The sequence below is a fragment of the Polypterus senegalus genome, chromosome 4 (assembly GCF_016835505.1).
Source record: "Polypterus senegalus isolate Bchr_013 chromosome 4, ASM1683550v1, whole genome shotgun sequence".
NCBI lineage: Eukaryota > Metazoa > Chordata > Cladistia > Polypteriformes > Polypteridae > Polypterus > Polypterus senegalus.
In genome coordinates this window covers 101134129-101152411 of record NC_053157.1, presented here as the reverse complement: position 1 = coordinate 101152411, position 18283 = coordinate 101134129, and the positions used below count along the sequence as shown (strand labels likewise).

General features: G+C 40.2%; 1 protein-coding gene across 15 annotated transcripts in view; it reads right to left on the bottom strand.

The window, feature by feature from the left end:
- The window catches only part of adgrl3.1 (adhesion G protein-coupled receptor L3.1), a 1314450-nt gene that overhangs the window by 473086 nt on the left and 823081 nt on the right, over window positions 1-18283 (bottom strand). For all 15 annotated transcript variants that reach the window (XM_039751107.1, XM_039751111.1, XM_039751112.1 and 12 more), the window contains 2 exons: window positions 10684-10893; window positions 1489-1709 (listed from right to left, as the gene is read on the bottom strand). In XM_039751107.1, the coding sequence (XP_039607041.1) occupies window positions 1489-1709; window positions 10684-10893 (431 nt within the window). The remainder of the gene's footprint in view (window positions 1-1488; window positions 1710-10683; window positions 10894-18283) is intronic.

The window sequence follows — 18283 nt, the reverse complement described above, 5'->3', positions numbered from 1 at the left end:
TAGACTCTCCCTTCACTGCCACTTCACAACCCCTCAACAATCTGCCTTGTCCTATGCCTGTGTATTTTTGCCACTGACTACGCTTCTCACAGCTCACTTGGGAGTTGGTGGCAACTCGATCTGTCACACTTTTCCCCAGCTCCATCAGCCTGAAGCTCTTCTGGTGTCCGTGCACATGGACTAATGGACCTTAGCAGATGGAGAAGTGGTGCAGGAGCTGCAGAGGTGTCAGTCTCTCAGTTGATTCCATCCCTGTACTGCTGGTGTGAATGGCACTCCAGATTATAGATATGAACCTTTGAGACGCTCCACCACCTCCTCTGTAGAGTCAAGCAGGTTTGTTTTAGGTCTCTAATGCACTTGGCACTTTGCTGAGTCGGAACATAGGTCCTCTTCATGACCCATTTCTGACCTTAATATAGCGTTGGCGTCGAGCGCCACAATAGATGGATTTTCTGCTCTTTACATTGCTCTTTGAGGTGGCTCGCTATCCTCAAAAGGACTTTTTGACTTTTGCCACACTAGCTGGAAAATGCATGTGAGAATGTGTGGAGTTGCCATTTTTTTATAGGCACTTGTGCTATTAATAATGTAATGCCAATTTATTCTTTTGGTGACTTATCCCTGGCTGGTGTAACTTGTCCATCCCCATTGCAATATTTGCTAAAAATAGTAGAGACTCTAGCACTGACCACTGAGGGACTCCACTCTTAAAACCACCATTTCAGATAAGGTTGCTCAAACCATAACCCTCTGCTTTCTGAGTTTGAGGCAATTCCACACCCATCTACACACTACATCCTGAACTCTCACTTCTTTTAGTTTAATGCCCAACCCCTCATGTGGGATCTTATCAAATACTTTCTGAAAGTCATAATACATATTATATGCACCACTTTTATGCTATCTTTTTGTTGCTTCATTAACAGAATTCTAGAATGTTAGTTAAAAACAACCTCCCTTTTCTGAAACCATGCTGATTGTTCAGTAAAACTCCTGTTCTTGCCATATGTTGAGCAGTGTAAGATTTTTCATGGATGTTTTGATATCATTTGCTATTGTCAAACACTGGTCACCACTGATTTATACTATATCAAACTTTTATTTCAATTCTGCATGAAAACTTGATATTTAAATTTCTTGGTCATCACTACAAACTGCATGCGATAATTAACATACAAAAAGTAAATTTTTGGGGGGAGTATTCCTTTATGGGCATATTGCACACAAACAAAACAAAATTTGCACAAAAAAACCATTTATACATCAAACAAATTATCAAGTAGCATTGCAGACAGTAGGACTCAAGGGACATTAAAGACTTGATGTTATTTTGATATAATTAAGTGGATAGGATTGACAAGCTTTATTGGGCTAAGTGGTCTGTTCTCTTATACAATGATGTAGTGTTCTGCCTGCTCATCAGCAATTCTCTTAAAGGTATATACATGAAAGATTATATTTACTGAATAATTTGGTTATACTTACACACTGTCTGTTCCATAGCTTCTATAGTCAACTGCTGCTGACACAGCCACTATCAAAGCAGGAATACCATAGCCAACAAGGTAAAAGTACTTTTTCCGTGATTGTTCACTTTCAAACACTTCCACAAGCATAATGTACAGCTGTACTCCTTCCAAGAACATCCATGTGAATGCAGCCAAGAAGAAAAAATGAAGCAGTGCAGCAAACACTGCACAAATAATCTGAAAAAATATAAACAAATAAATAATTGATAACTTTTTTATACATTTAAAACATTAATTGGCAATGAGCATTTAAAGACTATAAAATTCACCACTTTTATCTTTACATAGTTTGTCACATACTGTATGTAATTAAAAGCTATAAGATACTTTTCTGCTTCATTAGCAAAAAAGTAGCTCAACACTCATTTAATTCAACTGTAACAGTCTCTCAAATTTAATTTGATATATTATCCATACCCATATTTGCAAGTCCAGCTTATTTTGTGATACAGTAGATTACTTTTTTGTCAAAGAATATTGATAACGTAAATGAAAAAATACATACCCTAAAATGTTTGACATAGCAAGATAATTATTAGGCTAACATATGCCACAACATATTAATTAATTGACCAGAGCTTATAATTTTATTTTGGCTTTTAAGTTTACCAGAAAATGCCCAAAATGGGAGGAAAGAAAAAAAAAGAAACTGCCAGCAATATGGAACTGAGATTATACAGCCTGAAAAATATCAGTAATTAATTACATATTCTAATTTTTTTTCTTCACTGGTCACTCTTTTAGTATGTGACCCTGTCAGGAACCTCTCAGCATGATCCTGAATGCCTGCTAGAAAAAGGGTTCAGATTTCTACAGTCACATGATAAGCATCTTATCAAATACTAATCTAAAAATGACAAAATCACCTCACAACAAAAATAAAGTATATGGCTAATATATGTTTTCTAAACTTATTATTTTATCACACAAAGACAGAACGATAATTACAAGGATCACGGAATTGCATGTCAGTTGTAATTGGCCATCTGACTAATTTTGTTCAACAAAATTGAATACATATGGCTAAACATGGATAGATACAAGAATATTTTAATTTTGAAAAATACAGCAAGTATGTTAAAGACATGTTCAATCAGGGCCAATACTACAAGAACTGGGAGGTACTGCAAAATGTAAATTGCTTTGCTGATTAAAAATCTAAGATTCATCCAGAATTTGATATCTTGCAAGTTGGTACATTTTTAGTTATAAGTTAGTCATGGACCCAAATTAAGATCTGTGGTGGGAGCATTTAAAAGGTAAAAATATTATCTTCCCCAAACCTCAGAACTAGTTTTGGGATGTTTCTAAAAGGCTTTCATAAAGTCAGTGGAACTGGTAGTAGAGTAAAATGCAAGGTCTTGTCTTTTGGTAGAAATAGAAGTCTGAATAACACAAAAGAAAAAGCACCTGTTGGTGGTACTGAGATGATTAACTACAAAAGGCACCTTTACTCTATATAAAATGGCTAAGAGACCTATTAGTCTGGCCCAAATGTTTGTTTTAATCCTGTTATTATACATTGATTTATTTTTAATTTCTGCCTTGCTTAATTGATTTAATTAATAACATGGAGCCACTTTCACCATGGTCACCAGACCCATGGAAACCGAGACAATCCTCATAGCCAGCCCTGTCAGTGCCAGTGGCTGCACTGAAGTCGCCCATGACCAGAGGAATGTCACCCGTGAGCACCCATCAACCACCGAGCGAAGCTGTGATTAAAATGTCTCCTTTGCCGAGATATCACTCACCGCGGCCGGAGCATACACTGAGACAACAGACAAAGCACCCAGAGAGTGCCGTAATCTGAGTCTCATAATACGCTTGTTGAAAGGAGTGACATCAGGCACCATCGGAAGAAGCCAATCCACTACAGCAGCAGCTACTCCCCGAATATGACAGCCATCAGACTGACCAGACCAATAAAAGGTGTATCCACCTACAGAGATCTTGCCAGTCCCCGGTCTGTGCACCTCAGAGGGTGCCGCCCCTGAAATGCAGAGTTTACGCAGCTCCTCCAACAGCAGAGGAAGATGATTATCTTGCCGGAGATACAAGACGTTCAATGCACCCTCCCGTATGGGCCTCCTTAAATTGGGACCCGAGTGCTGCCGTGCAGCGGGCGACACCTCAGCACCACACCAGTTCCGATCCCCAACAGACCTGACCCTATTGGCTCTCCAATGGTTTCAACTCTTTCAGAGATGGGGTTCCCAGGGGCTTTTCCCCATCCCCTTCATGATATGAGCAGCCTTCCTATGGGCGGCTGCAGCAGAGCTACTCCCAGGGAGAGCAAAAAGGAGTCCTTTCTGTAGTCTTGGAGCTTTGTGAAGTTTTTTTTACGGTGGTTGGAGTGCCAATCCTGCCACCAACTCCAATGATTTCCCTGCAAGTTGGAGGACAGCTTGCAGGGCCAGATGCAGTTTAACATCATACCTACAGTAAAAGCTATAAAATATCTAACTAAATGGATTTAATTACATACCATGTGAGATTAAATTATGCTATAAATTAAGAAACAAATTGTTCATCACAAAGCACTGCCATTTTGTCATTTTTGCTAGTCAAAATTGCTGTGTTAGGATATAGTGGGTTTGATGATGACTGACTGACTGACTTTTGCTATATATTTATATTTTCTGTTATCTTTTCTTCCACTGACATTTTTCTATTTTAGTAAATACCACATTGCTTTTAAATTTCCAAACTTTATATGAAAACTTATTGAATAAAGTAAATACAGGGTGTATTGGAGATTGTCGGGGTCTTTTTCCTACAGGTTTAGCAGGCTGAGAAAAGACATTTCCAAAAGAATTGGAAGAAGTAAGGTATCATTTGTTAGAAAGCAATAATCAAGGTGTATCAACTTCCCTGAACCGTTGGCCTCTTGATTACAAGTCAGAAAATCTTACTGCTACGCCATGGAAGCTGTTGTAACATCCTTGAACCTTTTATGAAAGTGTTTATTTGATCTTTGGACTTCGGGCTTCACACATTCTATAGCTTATGCCTACATTTTGTAACATTTATCACTAAAATATGAAAAAGTTTCTGTTTTAACAATATGTTTACACAGATTATTGTAGAAACGGAACACACATGAAATGCATGTGTTCCAAATAACAATCTTTTATTTCCGCTCTAAAACTCCAGCATTTCACTTCCAGATAATCAAACAAGGCATGAGCTGCAAGAACTTAGTGAATGTTCTGCGACGGTGGGGGATGGAATAGCAGGCTGCTTGCTGCTTATCTTAATTGGCACATTTACAGGACAAAAGACGCTGACGAAGAGGTGCGAACGTATTTAAAGTGGGCTGGATTTACGAGTTTTCTCTTAGGCTCTGGTAATTCTAGTTCTAATTCAGAGGCAGACTCAACAAAGCTGCTATAGTAGAAGAAGCTAATCATCCTGCAGTTCTCCACAAACTCTCAAATATTGTTTCTCTTATATTGCAGTACATCCAGAGAAAAATCGGACATTGTAGGCACAATTATATGCGTGCACAGTTGTGCCAGAAATATTGGATACCTCAAGCAAACACAGCTACCATAAAAATCATTTCAAAGTGTGCTACATGCAGAACATAAAATGCAAAAGCTGATGAGCAAATGGTAGAAGATTATTTGTTACCTGATCAACTGCCTTTCTCCAATGTTGGAGTTGACTATTTTGGAACTTTTCAGGTTAAAAGAGGACAAAGACTAATCAAGAGGTATGGAGTAATTTTCACCTGTCTAACAATCGGAGCTGTACACATAGAAGTTGCACACAGCTTGGATACTGATTCTTGTATCAATACCTTATGCCGATTTATTTGCAGAAGAGGACAAGTTAAAATTATGCTCTCACATAATGGAACATACTTTATTGGATCAGAAATATAGCTATGAGAAACATTAAAAACTTCAATCAAGAAAAAATTGCAATGCCATTATGAAGAAATGGATAAAATTGATTTTCAATCCACCAATATACTCTCATCAAGGCTGTTTATGGGAAAGACAAATTAAAAGTATAAAAACGATTTTCAACTTGATACTCAAGCAACAAAACACTTACTGATGAAAGTATAGAAACGGTAATGTGTGAAGTAGAATCAATTTAGAAGCTGTAACACCCAATCACTTACTGTTACTGAAGACACAATCAAACATGCCTCCTGGACTCTTTTCCAAAAATGACCAGTACATTTGAAGACACTAGAAGCAAGTTCAATACATGACAGATTTGTTTTGGAAAAGATGGTCTAAAGAGTATTTGCCAATACTGCAAGAATGTCAAAAATGGCTTACAGTTATACCTTGCTACTTCGCGGTTCACTTTTCGCGGATTCACGACTTTGCGGGTTTTTAAATATAGTAGTAGTATTTCCTAGTCTAAGAACAACAAAACAAATTCGGTGACTAAGTGCGTTGTAACACGGGCTGTGATTGGTACATGGGAAGGAGATGACAAATAACAGCTTCCCGCTTTCTAAGATCCCACAGCACCTCCCCTTGTCTCTCTGTCGTGGCCATTTCGCTTCAAGCTTTCTCGCCGAGCGGTTTACTTTACACTGTACTGTGACTTCTTCGCTGAGAAGGTGAAACTTCTGGATATGTTGAAGGAAGAGAGAATGTTCGCGGCTGTGGCTGCAGACTGGCTAAGGATCTGCAAGAGCGGTCTCAGGAATGGGACGACGATATGGTTCAATCGGTCCAATTTTGCAACAAGGTCGACGACGTCATGACCGCCTACAAGCTGCTCTTCGACCGGAAAAAGAAGCAGCGGCAGCAACTGCCGATCACAATGTTTTTGCAGCCTCGCAAAAAAGAACCAGTTCCTACTACTACTACGGATTCACCTTTGGAAACCGTGGAAGAGCTGCCCCAGGAAATGGCACCACCATCTGAAGAGATGCAAAATACAGTCATCGGCTGCACAGTAAAAGTCATCATCACCTTCATTGTCATCATTTTTACTGCACAGCATATTCATCACCATCATCACGTCATATATAGGTATGTGTACTTCGCTCTACAGTAACTGTAAACTTATCTACCGAATTCATATTGCTTAACAGTTGTCCCTGTTATTAATAGAGTAAAGGGTGGGTTGTAAACAGTATAGGGAGGGTTTAAAAACGTCCAAATACATGTTAAGTAATTAAATAAATATGGTGTCCCTACTTTGCGGAAATTCAGTTATTGTGGCCAGCCTTGGAACCTATCTCCCACGATAAATGAGGGATTACTGTACACCAAAAAGAATGTTGAACCAGGAGACATTGTTTTAATAGCAGACGATGCTGCATCATGCAGCTCTTGAGTAATGGGTCAAATAATTAAGACAATGCAGTCAGAAGATTTTATGTGTAGACCAAAACCAGCACCCTATTCAGATCCATAAATAAACTGCCTGCTTCAAGGAACAGCTAATAATTGAAATAAGAAATTATTAAATGTTTGTCTGCAGTTAAATTGCTATTAATTTAAAAAAATAATATTTAAAGTATAAGAATAGTTTGTGACTCTTTTTGAAATGAAATACAGTAATTATCGCTACTCCCCCTAAACAATTAGGGGCTGGAAATGTAAGAGGCAATCTTAGAAAGTTAGAGTTAATGTTAAATTCACATATACTGTAGTTAAGTGTCTGCTTAATTTAAATAGAATATTATTTTCTAATAGTTACATATATTTTGGTATAGTCTTTACCCCTATAAGTTAATATTAAATAGAACTTCAGCTAGACCTGTTTACTAGAGTGTTAATTAAACCAGTTTGGAAATAGTCTGACTTTTAGAAGCAGGAACTGTCAGATTAGTTTGAAAATAGAATATTGGCATAATGGCAGCACGGTGGCTCAGTGGGTAGCGCTGCTGCCTCGCAGTTAGGAGACCCGGGTTCGCTTTCCGGGTCCTCCCTGTGTGGAGTTTGCATGTTCTCCCTGTATCTGCGTGGGTTTCCTCCGGGTGCTCCGGTTTCCTCCCACAGTCCAAAGACATGCAGGTTAGGTGAACTGGCAATTCTAAATTGTCCCTAGTGTGTGTGTGTGTGTGTGTGTGTGCGCGCCCTGCGGTGGGCTGGCGCCCTGCCCGGGGTTTGTTTCCTATGTTGGTTGGGATTGGCTACAGCAGACCCCCGTGATCCTATAGTTAGGATAGAGCGGATTGTATAATGCACGGATGGATGACAAGTGAAGAACAGATGTGTACACTGTTAGGCATACTGAATTCAGCACAACATCGACAGAAACAAAATTTCTTATGCTACAAGAAACAATATTTTCCTTCTTCAGTAATTACATTGTGCATATGATAGAAAACTGGTAAAAGAAAATGCTTGAGATGAAAAAGCTTAAGGTTGCCATAACCATTTTAGTGTTAAGTTAAACTACTGTGGGAAGCTTGTTGCTTAAATTGCATATCTGGTGGGGCAATGCCTCATTGGCACTTACTGCATTACACCACAGACAGTAGGTTTTATTCATATTTTACATATAACGTAAAAGCCACAGATATAAAAACAGTTCTTATTTATTATTAACATATAGACATATAGTCATTAATTTACAGAACTCCACGACCATATCCACCATTCTTAACAAAGTGTAGAAGCCTTCTATGATTTTCCTATAGATTATGATACTGTAAAGTAATGTTGATGGTTGACCTTAATATTTCTAGACATGTGAAAAAGTAAACCTTCAGTAAGTATATTCTTTGAGTGATATAGCACAGTTTCTTTTTTTTAAATTTTGAAAATCCCTACTTAGATTAGACAAGATTACACTATCTTTGTCAACAAGGAGAAACTCAAATTTTACAAAACTCACTTTCTTAATAATTAATTACATTTAATTCTCATTTAGATATACAAATTGAAAATGCAATTCTTCTTTTAAGTAAACACCTTCAGAACATTAGTTGAATAATATTTCATCATCTTTTATTTGTTACTAACTTTGCAGGTAAATAGTTAATTAGCCACCAGAATTCACAGTCATCTAAACAGTAGTCTATCAAAAGATTTCATATTAGGAAACCCCAAAATCTTAGCATAATATTAGATTGTATATGGAGTAACCACAACATTTTAACCATCAAGTATATCATCCGTTCATTGTCTCAAAACAGCTAAGTTTAATCATAGGTTTGCTAATGACTGTAAGCTTTTGGTGATACTGGCCACAGAAAATGCACACTTACCTTATACCTAGCTAATTTAGAATCATTATTTAACATAAACCAAAAAAAAAAAAAAGAAAGATAAACAACACAAATAAATCCATTAGGAAAACATGAAAATACAAACAGTGACTGGACCAGTTTTGAAAGCAAATCTGAATTAATGAGACATCTGCAACCACGTATGCTTTGCCCATAGATATAATTTAAACATATTTATTGCATGTTATTGTCCTTAATTGTTTCAAAATGACCACTATTAGGTCTAAAGTTAAAGAAATAAGACATAGACATACTTGCTCTTACGAATTAAGGGCAGGTTTCAAATTGGCCAATAGTTTTCTTTTTTGGCCCATTTGCAGCATGGTAACAGCCACAACTGTATAATTGATATTCAATTTTTTCCAATGCAAAGAAAGGCCATCATCATTGGTTTTTTTAGTTTTATATGAATTTTTTGATAATACTGATTATTACATTCTACTACATAGCCATGAGAGTTTTAGCTTCGACTTTCACGGCTTCACTCTATCGCGGATTTTATATGTAAGCATAACTAAATATATAACGCGGATTTTTCGCTGTTTCGCGGGTGCTGCGGACAATGGGTCTTTTTACTTCCTGTACATGATTCCTCAGTTGGTTTGCCCAGTTGATTTCATACAAGGGATGCTATTGGCGGATGACTGAGAAGCTAACCAATCAGAGCACGCAGTTAAGTTCGTGTGTGCTGAATGCGGTGTTAACCAGGAAGTCTCGTCTCACTCATTCAGCATCAACGTGTTTCGCTGTGTAAAGAGTTAGCTTTTGTGCTCTTTTGTGTTTATCTTTGTGCATAGTCAAGCCCTTCATTATGGCTCCAAAACGATCTGCTCTTGCTACTGCTTCAGGGGCCGTGCCCAAGCGCCAGCTGAAGATGTTAACGATTGCCGAAAAGGTAAACATTTTGGATTTGTTGAAGGAAGGGAAAAGCTACACCGCTGTAGGACGCCATTACAGCTTCAATGAGGCTACAATTCTTTTTATTTTAAAAGTAGGAAAGGAATATAAGATCTACGGCCGCAGTGTCCTTTTAACCAGGGTGCAAAACGAGTTGTAAGAGGATGTAATAAGGCAGTAGTCTGGATGGAATATGCTTTACGGATTTGGATTGAAGACTGCCAGAAGAAGGACAACGGCAGTGCTACACAATCGCCTAAAGAGGCTCCTTTGGAAGGGCTGTAACGCTCTCCTTTGTTGTGCAGTAAAACTAAACTCATTGTTATTGGACAAGTCATTGTGTCATTCTTGGTGAGTAACCATAATTAATTTTCTACTTACAGTACTTAGTACATGTACGTACGTTTAGTGTCACTGTACACACATTTACTGTATACAATTTTTTTTGCATTGTACGTATTTATTGCTGGTGGCCTGTCTATCGTAATGGCTGTAACATATGTGATATCGGAGACACTCGATATCTTTAAAATAATATTTAGGTTTTACTGTATATAAACAGTGTGTTTACATACATAATTTCAATGAATCTTACCTAATATCTAAGAGAATACAAAGGGATTATGCTGTATAACTGTGCGGGGAATATTTATAAACAGTGTGGGAGAGTTTATAAGGGCTTAAAATATATAAAAATAACCATACAAACATATGGTTTCTACTTCGTGGATTTTCACCTATCGTGGGGGTGTCTGGAACGCAACGCCCGCGATCGAGGAGGGATTACTGTAGTTATTCAACACAGAATAAGACCATATTGTCTACAAGAACAAATTCCGTTATTTAAAATGAACAATTATAATGCAATATAACAATTAAAATAATGATTAATTCTATGCAAGATCAAGCAGTAAATAATACATTTACTAATATTACTTGCAGAATATGATAATTTTGGCAAATATTAAAAAAGGTTTTTGAATTTCTTTTTTATTAAATTTAATAAAACACCTCTCCTGGTTATTCAGCTTGTCTTACCGGTTGATCAGCACGATTGATGCCAATGAGGAACAATAGTTCAGCCATGAACAGACTTATACACAAATTCTTGTGAATAGTATTTCGATCGCTCTGAAGGCCTTGGAAAAAGCTAAAAGTAAAAATGCACAACAGCAGGCAGACAAGTGAAAGCAGGATTCCCACCCAAGTAATAACATCCAAGAGAAGATCATGGACAGGATCCATATTCTGTGAAAAGAAAAAGAGAGTACATGTAAGACATAATTCCACTTCCATGAATTCCACTTCAAATAAGTTTGTCTAATATGCAAAGGGGCTTAAGGTAGTGACAAGCCTTTTTTAATCAAACAATATACACACTCATTGAGAAAGTACTAACAATTTAAAAATATGTTTCATTTAATAAAAGCTTTAAAAAGTCTTTTTCTTGTTGAAAAACTAAACAAGTCTTATGATATAGACTAGTGAGGGAAGAGGGTGTGGAAAAATAATAAATTATATTAAACTGTGTCACACTAAAATTAAAATCATACAAGTTTACATTGCAAAACATTGAAGGTTTAACAAACTCCCATCTATAAAAGTCATCAAACACTCCCTTTATTCCTGTGGCATATGCCATTCCACTCTACCTGTCCATTTTACATTCAGAATCTATTAAAGACACAAAAGGGGAACAAAATAATTAGTGTACACCACATGCTCATATAGTTAAAGATGCCAGGCATAGTGGTTAAACTTCTCCTTTTAAATTGCATCCCCAAATTCAAAGAAGTTGCCACAAACATAAGTCTATCCAACTTTCAGTTTCTGACCTTGCCTCTGTAAATTCAGACAGTCAGTGTCTAACTTGTTTAGTCCCGAAAAGGGTCACAGGGTGTGCTGGAGCCTATCACAAAAAGTATAGGACGCAAGGTAGGAACACAACTTGGACAGGGTACCAGTGCACTGCAGGGTAAACACACACACACTCCCCAACCACACGCTACAAACAATTTAGTACTGCCACTCCACCTATCCTGCATGTCTTTGGTCTATGAAAGGAAATTGTAGCACCTAGAGGAAACCCACACAGACACAGGAAGAACATGCAAATTCCACACAGGGAGGACCCAATACATGAACTGTAGTCTCCTTACTGCGAGGCAGCAGCACTTCCATTGCACCACTGTCTCACCCTCTTTTGTAAAGTACAATTTTAATTTTAAAATTTCCAAGCATCAATTAAAGGAGATACTGAATTTCCTTTCATCATGGCATTATATGCTTCTTTAATCTTTATATGCTTGCAACTTGACTCTGATGATGAGGGACAAATTAAATAAAGTTTACATTAAGCATTGGATATAAAGGAGCTTAATTGTGTTTGATTTTCTGACTAAAATTATCCATTTAATCGATTGATTGATGAATGATATTTATGAAGATAAATAAGTGCTATTTTTTACTGATGTCACCTTTAACTAATACAATCTGTGTTAAATAGCATTGCCCTGGGATTATGTAAAAGCTTCACTGTAAATTTTACTTTACACCTGTCTGATTAGGTTAATAAATATAATGTGTACTATACTTAATTGTTTTGTATTATGTTAAGAGTTGTCAAAAGAATAAAGCCAGTGTTAAGTAAGAATAACCCAGCTAGTATATGAGTATAGTATGAAATATGAAAAGAAGCAAAAGAAGAAGAAAACCTAAAACTGGCTGTAACAACACAACTTTGGATTAGAATACCAGCATTCTTTTCATTTGTTTGAGGAATAAGATGCTGAATACAAAGACCTATCATGGTGCTACATGTTTGTTTTTAGATCAACTAATAAATAATATACTTTTTACTCAATTAATTTCAATAGCACTTGAAAATTTATCAAGAAGCATTATAAAATCAGAACATTAGAACAATCTAGACAAGAACAGGACAATCAGTCTAACAAAGCTTGCCAGTCATATCCACTTAGTTCACCTAAAAAAGCATCAAGCTGAGTTTTGAAAGTCCCTAAAGTCCTATTGTCTACCATACTACTTGGTAGCTTATTCCAAGTGTCTGTGATTCTCGGTGTAAATAAAAATCTCCTCTTGATCAACTGTACTAATTCCCTTCATAATTTATAACACTTCAACTGTTTCACCTCTTAATATTCTTTTACTTAAAGTAAAAAGGTTCAGCTCTTTTAATCTGTCTTCATAATTCATACCTTGTGGCCCTGGAATGATCCTACTCACTCTTTTCAGGACCTTTTTTAGCACTGCTATATCATTTTTGTAGCCTGAAGACCAAAACTGTGCACAGTACTCTAGATGAGGCCTCAGCTGTGAATTATAAAGCTTGAGTATAACCTCCTTGGACTTGTACTCTACGTTCTGTTAGCCTTCTTAATGGCTTCTGAACACTGTCTGAAGTTGATGGCACAGAGTCCACTACAACTGCTAAATCCTTCTCATAAGGTGTACTTTCGATTTTCTGACCTCCCAGAGTTTATTCAAGCCTAACATTTTTACTTCCTACATGTAATACTTTACATTTACTGACATTAAATTTCATCTGCCACAAATCTGCTCAACCCTGTATGCTGTCCAAGTCCCTCTGTAGTGATTCAATGGATTTCAGATCTGCAAATCCATCTATCTTAGTACCTTCTACAACATTAACCAGTTTTTTACTTATATTCCTATCCAAATCATTTGTATCTATTAAATATAGAAGCAGCCCTAGCACTGACCCCTAACACCACTCCTAACATCAGCCAATTCTAATTAGGTTTCTCGCACCATAACTGTCTACTTCCTGTGTCTGAGCCAATTTTGCAGCCATTTACAAACATTACCATGAATTTCTACTTCTTCTAGTTTGATGTCCAACATCTGATGTGGCACCATATCAAATATGTTCTGAAAGTCCAAATAAATCCTGTCATATGCTCCCCTTTGATCATACCATTTTCTTGCTTCCAAATAAAATTCCAGCATGTTAGTAAAACATGACCACCCTCTTCTGAACCTATGCTGACTGTTCAGTAAAACTCCATGCATTGCTTAATCTTATCCTTATTAATTCCTTCCATTAATTTTTCTGTGATGCACATTAAGCTTACTCTATAGTTGCTTGGATCTGCCCGATCACCCTTTTTATATAATGGGATAATATTTGCTATTTCCCAGTCCTTCAGAATTTCTCAGTGCACAATGACTTCCTAAAAATATGTGTCAAGGATTTATATATGTACTTGCTAACCTCCTTAAGAACTCAAGGGTAAATATTATCTGGTGCTGGTAATTTGTTTGATTTCAGCCAATTTAATCTAATCAGTACTTCTCCCTCTACAATTTCTAAATCACTCAGTACATCCTTAATAGTCAATTTTACCAGTGGGTGGTTGCCAACTTCCTCAATTGTGAAGACATCAGAAAAATGTGAATTTAAAGCATCTGCTATTTCACTGTATTTTTAATTCCCTCTTACTATTCCCGATGCACTTAACCATCTCCTTGACTGTTCTTTTACTACTAAAGCGCTGAAAAAATCTCTAGGGGTTGTCTTTCACCTTATCTGCTAGCTTCCTCTATAACTGTATTTTAGCCTCCCTAACATCCTTTTTAACGGTGCCAAATTGCAATAAATAACACCAGAGACAATATGTCATAACTTTGCGCAGTGTGGGCAATGTGAAAATAGTTATGAAAATGTTTAATTAAAAAATAACTTAACTTTAATAGGTGTGAAATAAACTGGGATCATCAGTTTCAACTACATTTACACTTACAATGACAACATCATCAGCATAGTGCTGTTTCTCTGTGAAAGACCACTCATTAATCTCCTTGTGCCCCTGATGTGCCCCAGGGCTAACAAGATTGCATAAAGACTATGTTATCATTAGTGTTGATTAGCACAATTCAGCAAAGCACATTAGGTAGTGGATACAATGTATTAGCCAGTGACCTTGTTTGTTAAATATTATCTTGGAAATTTGCTGTGTGGCATGCTTAAACAAACATTTTTCCCAGTGCTCCATGATGCTTTGTGAGGCCACCATAACATCACAGAGGTTTAGTGGCCATGCACAGAAGTTTCAGACATGCATACTGTATTATTGCAGATTTGCTTCGGGCACGTGTTAAATCACAACCTGATTAGTACTTCTGCTTTCCAGTCTGCATGGGTAAAAAAAAAAAATCATTGTGCAGGGGCAGTGCCACGTGGTTAATGTGCATACATAATTAGCCATGTGCTGCACATACAATCCAAAATATGCCTTAAAGGAGACCTTGTCCTCCTTGAAAAAGAAAACACATGTGACCCTGTAATAAAATAATAATAATAATGAAAGGTTTATTACTGTTCATAAGTTTATATATCATCTTCATTGACAAAAAGTGCAAAGCATTTGCACAGATTGGAAACAAAAGAGTTATTCCAGCGGTGCCTACAGCCACAACTTCAAACAGTGGAACGAGACAGTCACCGAGATTGAAATTCTGAAAGTGCAAAGATAAATAGCTTTCTTTTTTACTTGTTACTAGTTTGTGGCCATTTATTGTATTTTGTTTGTGGTTATCGCTTTACCTGCATCTTTTGTTGTTTAAGGCACGTTGGCTCAGTGGTTAGCACTGCTGCCTTATAGCTCAGATCACTTTTCTGTCTACAATAATTGGTCCAGCATAGCTGGTAGATGCCTTCTTGTTCTTCAGGAACAAATGAAACCTCATTGCAACATTATAATTCATGATCAAAAGGAAGTGTGAATATAACTAAGGGCTCAGCTAGTAACTTTACCCAAAAACTAGCAATTACATAACAGCACCATTAGCAAAATGTCTCCCAACACTACTTTAACACAAAATAAATGAATCATGGGTTGACCAAGCCATTGAGCCAGAGTTTTTGTCATTTTCACCTTGGTTTCACAGACTACTTGTAGGTTAATGGAATGAAAAATGCTTATTGCGTGGACAAATTGTGAATGCATTTGATAGTCTGCCAGGTTGCCAACTTTGCAAGGCTGATAGTCCAGGTAAACCTTCTGGTATCCCATGCTTTACATAAATGGGGTGGAGGGTGAGGCCCAGGAGGACCAGAGGAGGGCTTGTGCCTCCTCCAGACCATGAGGGGGCATCCACCCTGGTTGTGTTGGGGGCCTCGGGTAAAGGGTTTGGAAGCCCAGCCGTGTAGGGACCCGTGGCCACCGCCAGGCGGAGCCCCGGTGCCTGAATATCCCTGGAGCCCAGCACTTCCGCTACACCGGGAAGTGCTGGGGGGAAGACGACAGGGGACACCCGGAGGATGGAGCTAGAGAAAGGAGGGGAGGTGGCCAAGAGAGAGGCACAAAGACTGTGAGACCTGGACATTGGGGGAACAGTGCAGGAGGCACTGGGGTTTTTGTACATGTCAAAAACTGTAAATAGTATTGTATAATAAACAGTGTGTGGTGGAATAATGATGTCCGTCTGTGTGTGTCCGGGTTCAAGTCCACAGTGGCGTAGTCGGCAGGATGCTCCACCTGGGTCGAGGTGGGGACCTGCAGTAAAAACAAATATTTCTGTGGACAGCCCGGCGCAGCAGCGGACCCCACACACTCGCCGGTTAGCGGCCCGTGCACAACCCCGCGGGAGCGGTTTACCCCAGGAACCGTTGCCGGACCGCAGAATGGCCATCCCCGGGTGCGGAGGAACGAGAACGGGCATCGCCAGAGTGCAGCGGGCTCCGAGAGTCACGCTGTCTGGACGGATGGCCAGGACGGCATGGCGACACAGAAGGCCACACCGAGGCAGGGGCCTCGGAGTGACGGGAACCGGGAGGTGAGTGCCCTGCCCTGCAGTAATCAGCCTTTCGGGGTCAGACATACCTTGCTTTTCACAGGGAGGGGCGACCAGGATCCGCGTCCGTGGCAGGAGCACGCCGGTCCACGGGCTGCCGGCAGCGTGACGGCGGCAGCAGTGGAGGCTGCGAAATCGGAGCTGCTGCAGCTCGAAACTGCGCAGCAGCTGCGAGGGTGCCAGGAGGCACGCCACTGCATCCAGAGAGGGGGAGAGAAGATGGCCGCGGGCCGGATGTCTCGGCCGCTGACAGGCATGGGATTGGCCGGTGTGTCTTGTGTGCCCGCCAATGACGGTACAGAGGCGGAACCAAGGAACGCCAGTCTCGTGCCGAAAAGAGACCCGATTGGGCCAGAGGTAGTGGCCCACAGGAGGCAGATGACGGGTGCGGATGACAGACAGGTAAGCCCACCGACGTCTGCCTTCCTGTTTTCACCAGCGGCTCTGCGCGAGCCGGAAGAGTCCCTTCGGTCCGCAGAGTCACCTCTGTTACAGATGCTGAGTGCTCTGGTCGTCCAGCTGGAGCAGCTGAAGGGGAAGGCGGTCGCATCGGGGAAGACGCCGTGTGACACGGAGGATCAGCGCAACGCTGGAGCCTTTGGCCGACAGAGTACCGCGGGGAAGGTAGGTCTTGCCGTCCCCGTAAAGCATAAGGGGGGATTCGCCGAAAATGGCTGTGACTTTGCTAAGGAGGACCGGCATCAAGTAAGCGATTCCCCAACAGCGGACGCGGCGGTGCAGACGGCCGGCGGAGCGAGGAGAGCGAGTATGCAGGGGCTGGCAGGACAGGGGCTGTTGAGTGCCCTGGGTCCTAGCGCCCTGCGCTCCAAGCCCGCGGCAGTCTCCCGTCGCTCTGCAGGGACGCAGACGGGGCTGGATTTGAGCTGTCACCATGCTCAGACCCAGACTGTCAATGCGTCCAAGAGAAGAGGGAGGAACCGAGGGGTGAATGCCGGTTCCTCCGATAGGAGGGGACGCGGCGCTGGGTGCATGAGTCCGGTGAAGGGCCGTCCTCTGCAGAGGCAGAGGGAAACCCCTGGGTGGCTGGATTAGCCACCTGCGAGAGCGGTTCCGTTAACACCGAGAGGATGGGCATGGAACCTGCGGCAGAGGAGCCAAGCAGGCATGTCGCGGGCTGTCGGTAGGGGGGGAGCGCTGCCGGTACAGAAACCAGTGGGACGCTCGGTGCGAGTGTCCCGGCAGTGCTTCTGGCCCTCCCTTTTGTCTTTCCACAGGAAGAAGCCCCTACGAGCGCTGGGACCGACGCCGTTTGCAACCTGCCCTCCTGGAACGGGCCGCTCCGCGGGAGAACTCCCCACCGGGAGGCCAATGGTGCCCCAGCTGGCGGGGAGGTGGAAAGGGCGAGAGCAGCGCAGACCAGAGGGGCGTTGGCGTCGGAGGGGGTGCCGAAATAAGATGTCCCAGGGTGCCGTGCTGGACCCTGGGGACATAGTAGGACCCTCTCTGGGGACATGCTGCCCTTTCGGCAAGTGCTGCTCGGACCAACATGTCTTCGCTAGCGGTGGGGCATTGTGTTTTTCCAATGTGCACAGAAATATAAAAAATATACTGAAATGCTGAATTAATATTGTATTCTGAAATTTTATTTCACATTCAATTTAGACCCCACCAATAAGTTTGTCTTGTCTGTCAAAAACATCATCAATTTGACCTTAAGGGTTATTCTGAAGTGCAGTATATCCTTTGCAGTGTCATATATCTTTAGTTGATTACAGAGGTAGTGGAATGGTTTACCTTGTGCTCACCTTTTTTTAAGCCAATAATGTATGCATTAATTATT